Source organism: Hyla sarda, chromosome 10, assembly GCF_029499605.1.
Source record: "Hyla sarda isolate aHylSar1 chromosome 10, aHylSar1.hap1, whole genome shotgun sequence".
Taxonomy (NCBI): Eukaryota; Metazoa; Chordata; class Amphibia; order Anura; family Hylidae; genus Hyla; species Hyla sarda.
In genome coordinates, this window is record NC_079198.1 from 81,569,972 (window position 1) to 81,585,212 (window position 15,241).

The 15,241-nt window shown below is 46.6% G+C and overlaps 1 protein-coding gene across 4 annotated transcripts in view; it reads right to left on the reverse strand.

Moving 5' to 3' along the window:
• Window positions 1–421: 421 nt before the first annotated feature.
• DIXDC1 (DIX domain containing 1) overlaps window positions 422–15,241 on the reverse strand; it is a 183,278-nt gene continuing 168,458 nt past the window's right edge. For all 4 annotated transcript variants that reach the window (XM_056544841.1, XM_056544839.1, XM_056544843.1 and 1 more), the window contains 5 exons: window positions 12,366–12,527; window positions 10,922–10,988; window positions 3,352–3,460; window positions 3,010–3,118; window positions 422–1,519 (listed from right to left, as the gene is read on the reverse strand). In XM_056544841.1, coding sequence (XP_056400816.1) covers window positions 1,439–1,519; window positions 3,010–3,118; window positions 3,352–3,460; window positions 10,922–10,988; window positions 12,366–12,527 — 528 coding nt within the window. In that variant the 3' untranslated portion in view covers window positions 422–1,438. The remainder of the gene's footprint in view (window positions 1,520–3,009; window positions 3,119–3,351; window positions 3,461–10,921; window positions 10,989–12,365; window positions 12,528–15,241) is intronic.

Below are 15,241 nucleotides of genomic sequence, written 5' to 3' on the forward strand. Positions count from 1 at the left end.
TTCCTGAAATGGACAGAGATGGCAGCAGAGAGCACTGTGATCAGACTGGAAATAACTACACAGCTTTATCTCTAGTATACAGCAGCTGATAAGTACTGGAAGGATTAAGATTTTTTAATAGAAGTAATTTACAAATCTGTTTAACTTTCTGGCACCAGCTAATTTAAAAAAAAAAAAAATATTGTTTTCCACCTCTTTAAAGTTATGACTAGAGATGAGTGAACTTACAGTAAATTCGATTCATCACGAACTTCTCGGCTCGGCAGTTGATGACTTTTCCTGCGTAAATTAGTTCAGCTTTCAGGTGCTCCGGTGTTCTGGAAAAGGTGGATACATTCCTAGGAAAGAGTCTCCAAGGACTGTATCCACCTTTTCCAGCCCACCGAAGTACCTAAAAGCTGAACTAATTTATGCAGGAAAAGTCATCAACTGCCGAGCCGAGAAGTTTGTGCCGCATCAAATTTACTGTAAGTTCGCTCATCTCTAGTTATGACAGATTCCTTTAAGGAGTGTTTACCAAGCAGTGTGACTCCAGCTGTTGCAAAACTACAACTCCCCGCATGCCCGGACAGCCGAAGGCTGTCCGGGCATGCTGAGAGTTGTAGTTTTGCAACAGCTGGAGGCACCCTGATTGGAAAACGCTGCCTTTTACAGCTCTGTTCACATTTGCCTTCTCATTCTTAGTTTTCTGTTCCGTCATAAAAACATGAAAAACTAAAATGACACATGCGTAAAGGTTTCCATGGCTTCAGGTGAGCTACCAACCTTCCTCCTACACATCAGTTTCAGGCCTATATGATGAATGGAGGTGTATGTAAAATTATGGACAGCCGGTAGCTTTAAGGCTTACTACTATAACCAACAAGTTTGCTGTTCTTCTGTCTGTTTATGCTCATTCTTGGACTACAACTTTGCCATCCATAACAGAACATGAAATTCTTCCATCATTGTTGGCATCGGTTTAGAAATATCAACGCTACTGCGAATAAAACATTTGTCCATTAAAGTACCTTATTCTAAAACACATTTGTCAGTGAAAACTCCGACTTCTTGAAAGTGTCTATTGGAAAACTAATATGTACTCTATTAAAATAGGACACTCCAAAACCTTAGATAAATGCAACAATTTAGCCATTTTAAAAATACTGAATTTGCTCCCTTAGGATATATGTACACATGAAGAAGCTTGTGATCTCCATAAGTCATGGACAAGCTGCTCTGTAAACAGTAATGTCTTTAATGTTCCTCTTGAATCCGCAACAGGATCCTAAAATACAATGTCGGCAAATTCCTAAAAAGCCGTCTTCATTGCTTTTTCATGTATAAACCATGTCCTTTTGGTGCCCATATGGGACCTTTTTTTTTGGCAGCTTGAAGAATAATCCACACCGTGACGAGTCATCACTTCTCTACTGTTCAAGGTGAGTGCTCCTCATAGTTAAATGTTTCCATGGTCTTCTTCCACCCATGCCACAATTTTACCCTCCCAGCCTGGAATGATGTCTTCATCATGGAATACCTGTGAGAACAGAAAATAAACCAGAGGTAGTCACCATGACCAGGATTATAAACCAACCTATTTTCCATCCAGTCCAATGTGCACCTACAGTACAGACCAAAAGTTTGGACACACCTTCTCATTCAGAGTTTTCTTTATTTTCATGACTTTGAAAATTGTAGATTCCCACTGAAGGTATCAAAACTATGAATTAACACATGTGGAATTATAGACATAACAAAAAAGTGTGAAACAACTGAAAATATGTCATATTCTAGGTTCTTCAAAGTAGCCACCTTTTGCTTTGATTGCTGCTTTGCACACTCTTGGCATTCTCTTGATGAGCTTCAAGAGGTAGTTACCTGAAATGGTTTTCACTTCACAGGTGTGCTGGTGTGGAGGAGGAGGTGTGATGGTGTGGGGGTTCTGTGCTGGTGACACTGTTGGGGATTTATTCAAAATTAAAGGCATACTGAACCAGCATGGTTACCACAGCATCTTGCAGCGGCATGCTATTCCATGCGTTTAGTTGGACCATCATTTATTTTTCAACAGGACAATGACCCCCAAACACACGTCCAGGCTGTGACCAAGAAGGAGAGTGATGGGGTGCTGCGCCAGATGACCTGGCCTCCACAGTCACCGGACCTGAACCCAATCGAGATGGTTTGGGGTGAGCTGGACCGCAGAGTGAAGGCAAAAGGGCCAACAAGTGCTAAGCATCTCTGGGAACTCCTTCAAGACTGATGGAAGACCATTTCAGGTGACTACCTCTTCGAGCTCATCAAGAGAATGCCAAGAGTGTGCAAAGCAGTAATCAAAGCAAAAGGTGGCTAGAACCTAGAACATTACATATTTTCACACTTTTTTGTTATGTATATAATTCCACATGTGTTAATTCATAGTTTTGATGCCTTCAGTGCGAATCTACAGTTTTCATAGTCATGAAAATAAAGAAAACTCTGAATGAGAAGGTGTCCAAACTTTTGGTCTGTACTGTACATTGAGTGTATATTAACTTGGCACAGCCATATGTATTGGGCCTGTATAGCAGAGCCACGAGGCTGATATGTGCAGAAGTACAGCCTCTATCAGGTGCTGTAAGTATAATAATATTCTCCCCTTGTTCATATATGAAATAAGAGGCAAACAGAAGTACAGTAAGCACCCATACACTCCTGCGCATGAGCCCTATCCTACAACAAAGTATATGTACTGAAAGCATAGGTGCGCTATTATAAATGAGGCCATGGACCCAACATTTTACATCTTCTAAGGCAAATGGGTTCAATAGTAACAGCTGTTGATGGCGTATTAATAGGATAGTGTTTCCTAACCAGCGTGCCTCCAGCTGTTGCAAAACTACAACTTCAAAAGGCTGTCTGGGCATGCTGGGAGTTGTAGTTTTGCAACAACTGGAGGCACCCTGGTTGGTAAACACTACACTAGGATGTGATCAGTATGGGTCCGGCTGCTGAGATCCAGCTGATCACCAGAATTCATTCACTTACCTCCTCTTTGACTGTTCCAAATTCTGGGTCCAGAGCTTTGAAGTGGTATCTGTGGTTCCCTTCTCTGTCAATGGCCGTCTTGAAGTCCCTCAGTGACACCTCTCCTAACCTGCAGGACATATCATCACATATAAGCCTCTATATGAATAGTAGTAAAGAGCATTCACAATCCTTTTCGCCAAGTCTTTCTCACATATACATTATATATGTACATTACCACCAGCTCTTAGAATACACTGGTCTCGTAGAAGCAATGAATAGATTCCAGCAAACTAATAATGGAACTAGGTAAGTCTTGTAAGGGAAGCACATTGATAAGTACAAACAAGAAATCACTTTTACCTCTTTGGTATATTGACCATGAAGGGTGTAAGCGAGCGATCTGTAAAATAGAGCACTTTGGTGCAGGAACTACTTCCCATTACTGGGGCACTTTGAGAATGGGGCATCTCTGTAAGAAAACAAAATAATACAAATTATTCTTATTATATGCATTGTAGTTATATACAGACCTTCAAGTAGTTCAATAAACAATACTATTAAAGCATACAGTTATTTGTGTTTTACCCAGGTACATGTCTACTGGGTCAGATGTTCTATACGGCACAAAAAACTCAAGCATTACAATATAAAATAGCAATGACAGAAATAGGTAAATAATACAATTGTGTACAGCAACTGCCACACGGGGGTGGGGGGGTATGAGTTTATTTAATACTGATAATACACAGAGCTTAAATATAATATAAATAATAACATTAAATGTATATTTGTAATACCTTAGAAAAAAAAATTGTATATTTTTGGGTGAAAAAATGCTGCCTTTCTCCTGCAACTATTGCCTGTGTGCCTCTGTGCAGACAAAATGCAGGGAGTGTGGGCGGACAAGCAGGGCTCTGTACACTGAGGACAAGCAGGGCTCTGTACACTGAGGACAAGCAGGGCTCTGTACACTGAGGACAAGCAGGGCTCTGTACACTGAGGACAAGCAGGGCTCTGTACACTGAGGACAAGCAGGGCTCTGTACACTGAGGACAAGCAGGGCTCTGTACACTGAGGACAAGCAGGGCTCTGTACACTGAGGACAAGCAGGGCTCTGTACACTGAGGACAAGCAGGGCTCTGTACACTGAGGACAAGCAGGGCTCTGTACACTGAGGACAAGCAGGGCTCTGTACCCTGAGGACAAGCAGGGCTCTGTACACTGAGGACAAGCAGAACTCTGTGCAGTGAGGACAAGCAGGGCTCTTTACACTGAGGACAAGCAGGGCCCTGTACACTGAGGACAAGCAGGGCTCTGTACACTTAGGACAAGCAGGGCTCTGTACACTGAGGACAAGCAGGGCTCTGTACACTGAGGACAAGCAGGGCTCTGTACACTGAGGACAAGCAGGGCTCTGTACACTGAGGACAAGCAGGGCTCTGTACACTGCAGACAAGCAGGGCTCTGTACACTGAGGACAAGCAGAGCTCTGTACACTGAGGACAAGCAGGGATCTGTACACTGAGGACAAGCAGGGCTCTGTGCACTGAGGACAAGCAGGGCTCTGTACACTGAGGACATGCAGGACCATGTGCACTGAGGACATGCAGGGCTCTGTACACTGAGGACAAGCAGGGCTCTGTACACTGAGGACAAGCAGGGCTCTGTACACTGAGGACAAGCAGGGCTCTGTACACTGAGGACAAGCAGGGCTCTGTACACTGAGGACAAGCAGGGCTCTGTACACTGAGGACAAGCAGGGCTCTGTGCAGTAAGGACAAGCAGGGCTCTGTACACTGAGGACAAGCAGGGCTCTGTACACTGAGGACAAGCAGGGCTCTGTACACTGAGGACAAGCAGGGCTCTGTACACTGAGGACAAGCAGGGCTCTGTACACTGAGGACAAGCAGGGCTCTGTACACTGAGGACAAGCAGGGTTCTGTACAATGAGGACAAGCAGGGCTCTGTACCCTGAGGACAAGCAGGGCTCTGTACCCTGAGGACAAGCAGGGCTCTGTACACTGAGGACAAGCAGAACTCTGTGCAGTGAGGACAAGCAGGGCTCTTTACACTGAGGACAAGCAGGGCTCTGTACACTGAGGACAAGCAGGGCTCTGTACACTGAGGACAAGCAGGGCTCTGTACAACGAGGACAAGCAGGGCTCTGTACCCTGAGGACAAGCAGGGCTCTGTACACTGAGGACAAGCAGAACTCTGTGCAGTGAGGACAAGCAGGGCTCTTTACACTGAGGACAAGCAGGGCTCTGTACACTGAGGACAAGCAGGGCTCTGTACACTGAGGACAAGCAGGGCTCTGTACACTGAGGACAAGCAGGGCTCTGTACACTGAGGACAAGCAGGGCTCTGTGCAGGGCTCTGTACACTGAGGACAAGCAGGGCTCTGTACACTGAGGACAAGCAGGGCTCTGTACACTGAGGACAAGCAGGGCTCTGTACACTGAGGACAAGCAGGGCTCTGTACCCTGAGGACAAGCAGGGCTCTGTACACTGAGGACAAGCAGAACTCTGTGCAGTGAGGACAAGCAGGGCTCTTTACACTGAGGACAAGCAGGGCCCTGTACACTGAGGACAAGCAGGGCTCTGTACACTTAGGACAAGCAGGGCTCTGTACACTGAGGACAAGCAGGGCTCTGTACACTGAGGACAAGCAGGGCTCTGTACACTGAGGACAAGCAGGGCTCTGTACACTGAGGACAAGCAGGGCTCTGTACACTGCAGACAAGCAGGGCTCTGTACACTGAGGACAAGCAGAGCTCTGTACACTGAGGACAAGCAGGGATCTGTACACTGAGGACAAGCAGGGCTCTGTGCACTGAGGACAAGCAGGGCTCTGTACACTGAGGACATGCAGGACCATGTGCACTGAGGACATGCAGGGCTCTGTACACTGAGGACAAGCAGGGCTCTGTACACTGAGGACAAGCAGGGCTCTGTACACTGAGGACAAGCAGGGCTCTGTACACTGAGGACAAGCAGGGCTCTGTACACTGAGGACAAGCAGGGCTCTGTGCAGTAAGGACAAGCAGGGCTCTGTACACTGAGGACAAGCAGGGCTCTGTACACTGAGGACAAGCAGGGCTCTGTACACTGAGGACAAGCAGGGCTCTGTACACTGAGGACAAGCAGGGCTCTGTACACTGAGGACAAGCAGGGTTCTGTACAATGAGGACAAGCAGGGCTCTGTACCCTGAGGACAAGCAGGGCTCTGTACCCTGAGGACAAGCAGGGCTCTGTACACTGAGGACAAGCAGAACTCTGTGCAGTGAGGACAAGCAGGGCTCTTTACACTGAGGACAAGCAGGGCTCTGTACACTGAGGACAAGCAGGGCTCTGTACAACGAGGACAAGCAGGGCTCTGTACAACGAGGACAAGCAGGGCTCTGTACCCTGAGGACAAGCAGGGCTCTGTACACTGAGGACAAGCAGAACTCTGTGCAGTGAGGACAAGCAGGGCTCTGTACACTGAGGACAAGCAGGGCTCTGTACACTGAGGACAAGCAGGGCTCTGTACACTGAGGACAAGCAGGGCTCTGTACACTGAGGACAAGCAGGGCTCTGTGCAGTGAGGACAAGCAGGGCTCTGTGCAGTGAGGACAAGCAGGGCTCTGTACACTGAGGACAAGCAGGGCTCTGAACTCTGAGGAGAAGCAGGGCTCTGTACACTGAGGACAAGCAGGGCTCTGTACACTGAGGACAAGCAGGGCTCTGTACACTGAGGACAAGCAGGGCTCTGTACACTGAGGACAAGCAGGGCTCTGTACACTGAGGACAAGCAGAGCTCTGTACACTGAGGACAAGCAGAGCTCTGTACACTGAGGACAAGCAGGGATCTGTACACTGAGGACAAGCAGGGCTCTGTGCACTGAGGAAAAGCAGGGCTTTGTCCACTGAGGACAAGCAGGGCTCTGTACACTGAGGACAAGGAGGGCTCTGTACACTGAGGACAAGTAGGGCTCTGTACACTGAGGACAAGCAGGGTTCTGTACACTGAGGACAAGCAGGGCTCTGTGCAGTAAGGACAAGCAGGGCTCTGTACACTGAGGACAAGCAGGGCTCTGTACACTGAGGACAAGCAGGGCTCTGTACACTGAGGACAAGCAGGGCTCTGTACACTGAGGACAAGCAGGGCTCTGTACACTGAGGACAAGCAAGGCTCTGTACACTGAGGACAAGCAGGGCTCTGTACAATGAGGACAAGCAGGGCTCTGTACCCTGAGGACAAGCAGGGCTCTGTACACTGAGGACAAGCAGAACTCTGTGCAGTGAGGACAAGCAGGGCTCTTTACACTGAGGACAAGCAGGGCTCTGTACACTGAGGACAAGCAGGGCTCTGTACACTGAGGACAAGCAGGGCTCTGTACACTGAGGACAAGCAGGGCTCTGTGCAGTGAGGACAAGCAGGGCTCTGTACACTGAGGACAAGCAGGGCTCTGTACACTGAGGACAAGCAGGGCTCTGTACACTGAGGACAAGCAGGGCTCTGTACACTGAGGACAAGCAGGGCTCTGTACACTGAGGACAAGCAGGGCTCTGTACACTGAGGACAAGCAGGGCTCTGTACACTGAGGACAAGCAGGGCTCTGTACACCGAGGACAAGCAGGGCTCTGTACAATGAGGACAAGCAGGGCTCTGTACCCTGAGGACAAGCAGGGCTCTGTACCCTGAGGACAAGCAGAACTCTGTGCAGTGAGGACAAGCAGGGCTCTTTACACTGAGGACAAGCAGGGCTCTGTACACTGAGGACAAGCAGGGCTCTGTACACTGAGGACAAGCAGGGCTCTGTACACTGAGGACAAGCAGGGCTCTGTACACTGAGGACAAGCAGGGCTCTGTACACTGAGGACAAGCAGGGCTCTGTGCAGTGAGGACAAGCAGGGCTCTGTACACTGAGGACAAGCAGGGCTCTGTACACTGAGGACAAGCAGGGCTCTGAACTCTGAGGAGAAGCAGGGCTCTGTACACTGAGGACAAGCAGGGCTCTGTACACTGAGGACAAGCAGGGCTCTGTACACTGAGGACAAGCAGGGCTCTGTACACTGAGGACAAGCAGAGCTCTGTACACTGAGGACAAGCAGAGCTCTGTACACTGAGGACAAGCAGAGCTCTGTACACTGAGGACAAGCAGGGATCTGTACACTGAGGACAAGCAGGGCTCTGTGCACTGAGGAAAAGCAGGGCTCTGTCCACTGAGGACAGGCAGGGCCCTGTGCACTGAGGACATGCAGGGCTCTGTACACTGAGGACAAGCAGGGCTCTGTGCAGTGAGGACAAGCAGGGCTCTGTACACTGAGGACAAGGAGGGCTCTGTACACTGAGGACAAGTAGGGCTCTGTACACTGAGGACAAGCAGGGTTCTGTACACTGAGGACAAGCAGGGCTCTGTGCAGTAAGGACAAGCAGGGCTCTGTACACTGAGGACAAGCAGGGCTCTGTACACTGAGGACAAGCAGGGCTCTGTACACTGAGGACAAGCAGGGCTCTGTACACTGAGGACAAGCAGGGCTCTGTACACTGAGGACAAGCAGGGCTCTGTACAATGAGGACAAGCAGAACTCTGTGCAGTGAGGACAAGCAGGGCTCTTTACACTGAGGACAAGCAGGGCTCTGTACACTGAGGACAAGCAGGGCTCTGTACACTGAGGACAAGCAGGGCTCTGTACACTGAGGACAAGCAGGGCTCTGTACACTGAGGACAAGCAGGGCTCTGTGCAGTGAGGACAAGCAGGGCTCTGTACACTGAGGACAAGCAGGGCTCTGTACACTGAGGACAAGCAGGGCTCTGTACACTGAGGACAAGCAGGGCTCTGTACACTGAGGACAAGCAGGGCTCTGTACACTGAGGACAAGCAGGGCTCTGTACACTGAGGACAAGCAGGGCTCTGTACACTGAGGACAAGCAGGGCTCTGTACAATGAGGACAAGCAGGGCTCTGTACCCTGAGGACAAGCAGGGCTCTGTACACTGAGGACAAGCAGAACTCTGTGCAGTGAGGACAAGCAGGGCTCTTTACACTGAGGACAAGCAGGGCTCTGTACACTGAGGACAAGCAGGGCTCTGTACACTGAGGACAAGCAGGGCTCTGTACACTGAGGACAAGCAGGGCTCTGTGCAGTGAGGACAAGCAGGGCTCTGTGCAGTGAGGACAAGCAGGGCTCTGTACACTGAGGACAAGCAGGGCTCTGAACTCTGAGGAGAAGCAGGGCTCTGTACACTGAGGACAAGCAGGGCTCTGTACACTGAGGACAAGCAGGGCTCTGTACACTGAGGACAAGCAGGGCTCTGTACACTGAGGACAAGCAGAGCTCTGTACACTGAGGACAAGCAGAGCTCTGTACACTGAGGACAAGCAGAGCTCTGTACACTGAGGACAAGCAGGGATCTGTACACTGAGGACAAGCAGGGCTCTGTGCACTGAGGACAAGCAGGGCCCTATCCACTGAGGACATGCAGGGCCCTGTGCACTGAGGACATGCAGGGCTCTGTACACTGAGGACAAGCAGGGCTCTGTGCAGTGAGGACAAGCAGGGCTCTGTACACTGAGGACAAGGAGGGCTCTGTACACTGAGGACAAGCAGGGCTCTGTACACTGAGGACAAGCAGGGTTCTGTACACTGAGGACAAGCAGGGCTCTGTACACTGAGGGCAAGGAGGGCTCTGTACACTGAGGACAAGTAGGGCTCTGTACACTGAGGACAAGCAGGGCTCTGTACACTGAGGACAAGCAGGGTTCTGTACACTGAGGACAAGTAGGGTTCTGTACACTGAGGACAAGCAGGGCTTTGTACACTGAGGACAAGCAGGGCTCTGTACACTAAGGACAAGCAGTGTTCAGTGCAGTAAGTCTCTGTGACATGCCCTCAGCTCACACAGCAGACTGACTGACAAGCCAGGAGCCTCCACAGAGCCCTGCTTGTCTACCCACACTTCCTGTATTTTGTCTTTGCACAGAGTTTGCAAAAGTTTTTGCAAATGACATGTAAGTTTTAATAACAGTATGCATTCAGCAAACTATGAGGGGTACTACCAGGCATAACTGTAGATACGGACGAGCCACTGTGCCTGTGTAAGAAAAGACCATCATTGTTTAACTCCCAGAAAACTAATTTAACCTGGTATAATATGGATCTGAACCTGTTGCTTGGTCTCAATAATTACTATTACATTCATGACACAACTACTTCCAAAAGTTAGGGAGCCACATGCACCTCCAAAGCTGATCACTGCGGAGCACTGCCTAAGAACTTCAACCAAATAATGGATGAGTCCAAGGTGTCTTACAAGGGGGTTAGGTGATACTTTACAAGTGCACAGTAGAAGATGCTGACATACTATCACTGCAGAAATATAGGACAGAATGGTCCTTGCCCGATATCTCTGCATCTGCAGCAGCTCTTCCAGGGAATCCACAAAGGTCCATTAGCTGCACAGTATAAGGCTATGTTAACAAGGTGGAACTTTTGCAAATTCCATAAAAATTTGAATTGCTGCATTTCGTCAAAATTCTAGCCTCATTGACGTCAATAGAATTCTGCTGCGAAATTCTACAAAATCTAAGACTGGGCTGCGGAAATTCCACTGTCTAAATGGGGCTGCGGAATCCCATTGAATTTAATGGGCAGTAAATTTCAATGGAATTTCCGGCGGAATTCATCCACAGAATGCTGCATGGAAATTCCACCGTGTAAACGTACCCTAAGGCAGTGTTTCCCAACCTGGGTTCCTCCAGCTGTTGCAAAACTACAACTCCCAGCATTCCTGGAGAAGTTGTAGTTTTGAAACAGCTGGAGGCACCATGATTGAGAGACATAGGTCTAAGTGATATCACTGTCCATGCACTAGTATGTTAAGACATATATGACATAAATGATGCAGAAGACACAGTTATATGTAGATAAAATCCTGGCTTACTTGAGTTCGAAGGCCATGAGTCTCTGTATTCACTTAACTCTTTATTTCCAGACAGCCTTCCCCGTGCCTACATATGGAAGCAGAGAGAGACAATTTTTGTCAAGAAGTGAATATAACAGAACCACGCTTATAAGAGGAGAGACAGTCACATGGCCGCAAGTGGTGTTTATATGGGAGATTTATCACAAAACAATGATTAATATAGAATGATGAGAGAATGCACCTCTACTGTACATTGTAAGACCATCAGAAGAGTCCAGTCACCAAATATATATATAAACAGGAGAATGAGGTCACCTTATTGCGGTGGGATGGTCCAAACTATTTGGCCGCCAAATGGTGAGCAAAGTACCTCAATTTTTTCAATGTTTGCATTGTAGCAATATAGCATTTCATGTTTTATCTGTATCTTTGTGCTAGCACTGTGCTGCTGTATTTTCCTGTTTATGTATAATCAGCCTAGCAGCGTGCACCTGTATGCCAGGTCCATGCAGTACTGTAGTTTGGTATCAGTAAGTGCTGGCCAACTTATGCTTGTTTATGTTATACATATGGGGGAGTGGCTACCTCCATGTTGGCTCCTGCACCCCACCCATCTTTATAAGGTGCTGGATGTTCCAGATCTTACAAGCCTGGTAACTGATTGCACAGAGGCACATTCACAGTGTAGGGTCCGTCCCAATGAGGTCACCTTGTCGCGGTGGAATGGTCCAAACTATTTGGCCGCCAAATGGTGAGCAAAGTACCTCAATTTTTTAATTTTTTGCATTGTAGCAATATAGCATTTCATGTTTTATCTGTATCTTTGTGCTAGCAGTGTGCTGCTGCATTCTCCTGTTTATGTATATTCAGCCTAGCAGTATGCACCTGTATGCCGGGTCCATGCATTACTTTGGTATCAGTTTGTGCTGGCCAACTTATCCTTGTTATATATATATATATATATATATATACATACACAGTATATATATATATATATATATATATATATATATATATATATATATATATATTGTTGCTAGCTTTGTGCTCTTGTACAGCTTAAAGAACACCAATAGACTGAAAGATCCATTCATGATTATAGGACCCTACCCAGCAGCTGCAGAACCTCCTGGAAAAAGGTATGTTGATCAACTGCAAACTTACAGACAGTTGGGGAGCTTTTCTATTTCTTCCTCTACAGCAGTGGTCTTCAACCTGCGGACCTCCAGATGTTGCAAAACTACAACTCCCATCATGCCCGGACAGCCGTTGGCTGTCCGGGCATGCTGGGAGTTGTAGTTTTGCAACATCTGGAGGTCCGCAGGTTGAAGACCACTGCTCTACGGGGTTCTGCAGCAGATGCTGTGTGTATTTCAGGGTATAGGTCATTATCCTTGGAGGCTACACATTATTGTTGACAGTGTAATTAAAGTACAATTTATGTGTGTAGGGGGAGGTTTACCTTCCTGTCTTGCCTCCTTTGGTTTTCAATGGCATGTAGTCTGTCCATCAAGCTTGCTATGCCCTGTTCCAGGCTATCTATAGTATGATGTTGAGGGTCATGACCACTAAAGCTATTTCTTAGACTGCGTAGAGCTTCACGTACCAACTGCAGATCATTACCCTAAAGAAAATAAGAACCAGATTAGATTAGATCTATTTAAAAACAACCAAAACATCTGCTTTGTATATTCAGAAAATAATAAAATATAGAGTACATATCCATCGGGCTCTTTCTACATTAGGGTCATGGCTTCCATTAATAATGTGATCATGGTGGCTTTAATGCAGTGTTTCCCGACCAGGGTGCCTTCATCTGTTGCAAAACTACAAGCTGGAGTCATCCTTGTTGAGAAACAATGCTTTAAAGGGGTACTCCGCTGAAAAACATCTTATCCCCTATCCATAAGATGTTTTTCGGCAGAGTACCCCTTTAATGGATCCATATTGAAACAGATCCTAACCAATCCTGATGAAAACCAGCGATTTTCAGTGGATGCTAAGTATATAGGATGAGCTGCATTTTAGGTACAGCTGCTACCGAATGTGCAACAACCCCTTCAATCAGCTGATCAGCAGGGGTGCTGGAAGCTGTACCCTCACCAATCTGATATTTGATGGGCTATCTTTAAAGGGGTACTCTGCTGCTCAGCGTTTGGAACAAACTGTTCCCAATGCTGGAGCCGGCGCCGGGAGTTTGCGACATCATAGCCCTGCCCCCTCATGATGTCACGCCCCACCTCCTCAATGCAATTCTATGGGAGGGGGTGTGGCGGCTGCCACTCCCCCTCCCATAGACTTGCATTGAGGGGGTGGGGTGTGATGTAATGAGGGGGCGGGGTTATGATGTAACGAGCTCCCGGCGCCGGCTCCAGCGTTGGGAACAGTTTGTTCCAAACACTGAGCAGTGGAGTACCCCTTTAAGGGGTACTCGTGTACCCATTTTTTAAATAGAAGTAATTTACAAATCTGTTTTCCTCCGGAGTACCCCTTCAAGGACAGATCATCAATTTTACTACAAAAAAATGCCAAGTGGAAACACAGCCAAAATCTATTAAAACTTTTGATAATTGTTCTTTACAAATCGGCATCTGCAGGTGTCACTGTTGTCTTATATAAAGCATGGTCACATGGTTACATTCACATGTAGTGAATACATTGCAGACTTTACAGAAAATCTACAGCAGAACCAGATGGGATTTTAACAGTGCAGATTTTAAATCTACAGCATGTGAATTCTGAGGATTGTTGCAATGTATAGGGTAAAATCACAATCCACCTTTATAACATACTAATTTGTGCTGTAAATCTGCTGTAGATTGGCAGTTGGCAAATTGGCGTGTGTGTAGGCGTTCTAGTAATAAAGAGGCACTTCACAAGTGTCACCTTAGCAGTTATCATACCCAGGAAAGTCATATTATTCTACTTTATAGGAGGTAAAATTCAGCTTACCAAGGCTGAATAGAACATCCATTGGCCCAACAACCCATGAAAACCTATGTTTTTTATATCTTGTACAATCCTGCATCAGTTGTCCAGAAAATATGCTGTGCTCTAGGAATACACAGCTTTCTAATGTACTTTACTAGTAATGCTGAGTTTACTCATTGTAAAATCAAAAGAAAAAATATGTTCATAAAATAGATATAAAAACCTATTTTTATTCTAATAATGTGCTCTATGAAAGTCATTATAGCCATTTTTAAATCTATTTTTATAGACCTACCGTATTTTTTTCATTTTCTAATGGGTGAACCCAGGGGCGGACACAGACAGCATAGGGCCCCTGTGCAAAAGAACGTGCCTGCCCCCCCCCCCCATACATCAATTGTTCAGGTAGGAGATAAATATGAGATATTAGATAGATAGATAGATAGATAGATATGAGATAGATAGATAGATAGATAGATATGAGATATTAGATAGATAGATATAAGATAGATAGATAGATATGAGATAGATGGATAGATAGATGTGTGATAGATAGATAGATAGATAGACAGATAGATAGATAGGAGATAGATAGATATGAGATGGATGGATAGATAGATGTGAGATAGATAGATAGATAGATAGATAGGAGATAGATAGATAGGAGATAGATAGATAGGAGATAGATAGATATGAGATGGATGGATAGATAGATAGATAGATGTGAGATAGATAGATAGATATTAGATGGATAGATAAATGATAGATAGATAGATAGATATGAGATAGATACAGTAGATAGATAGGACATGAATATATTTTTACCAACCAGGGTGCCTCCAGATGTTGCAAAACTAAAAAACTGCAACTCCTGGGCCTTTGGCTGTTGAGGTATGCTGGGAGTTGTAGTTTTGCAACAGCTGGAGGCACCCTGTGGGATGGATAGATCGATAGGTAGATAGATAGTGTTTTCCAACCAGGGTGTCTCCAGCTGTTGCAAAACTACAACTCCCAGCATGCCTGGACTGTAGTTTTGCAACAGCTGGAGGCACCATGGTGGGAAAACACTGATCTATGCCCAGTTAATCTATCTATCTCAGTGTTTACCAACCAGTGTGCCTCCAGCTGTTGCAAAACTACAACTCCCAGCATGCCCGGACAGTCTTTAGCTGTCCGGAAGTTGTAGTTTTGCAACAGCTGGAAACTCCCTGGTTGGGAAACACTGCCTTAATGGATTAATGATAAATAAACAAGCAGTGTGTCCACATGTTGTGGCCCCAGTGGGGTCACTCTCCCTCCTCCGGGGTCCACAGGTCACCTACAGGTCACATTGCAAGAACAATTTTTTGAAAAATCGCAGCAAAAATGGTGCAGTTTTACCGCGATTTCGAAAAAAATCGCAGTAAA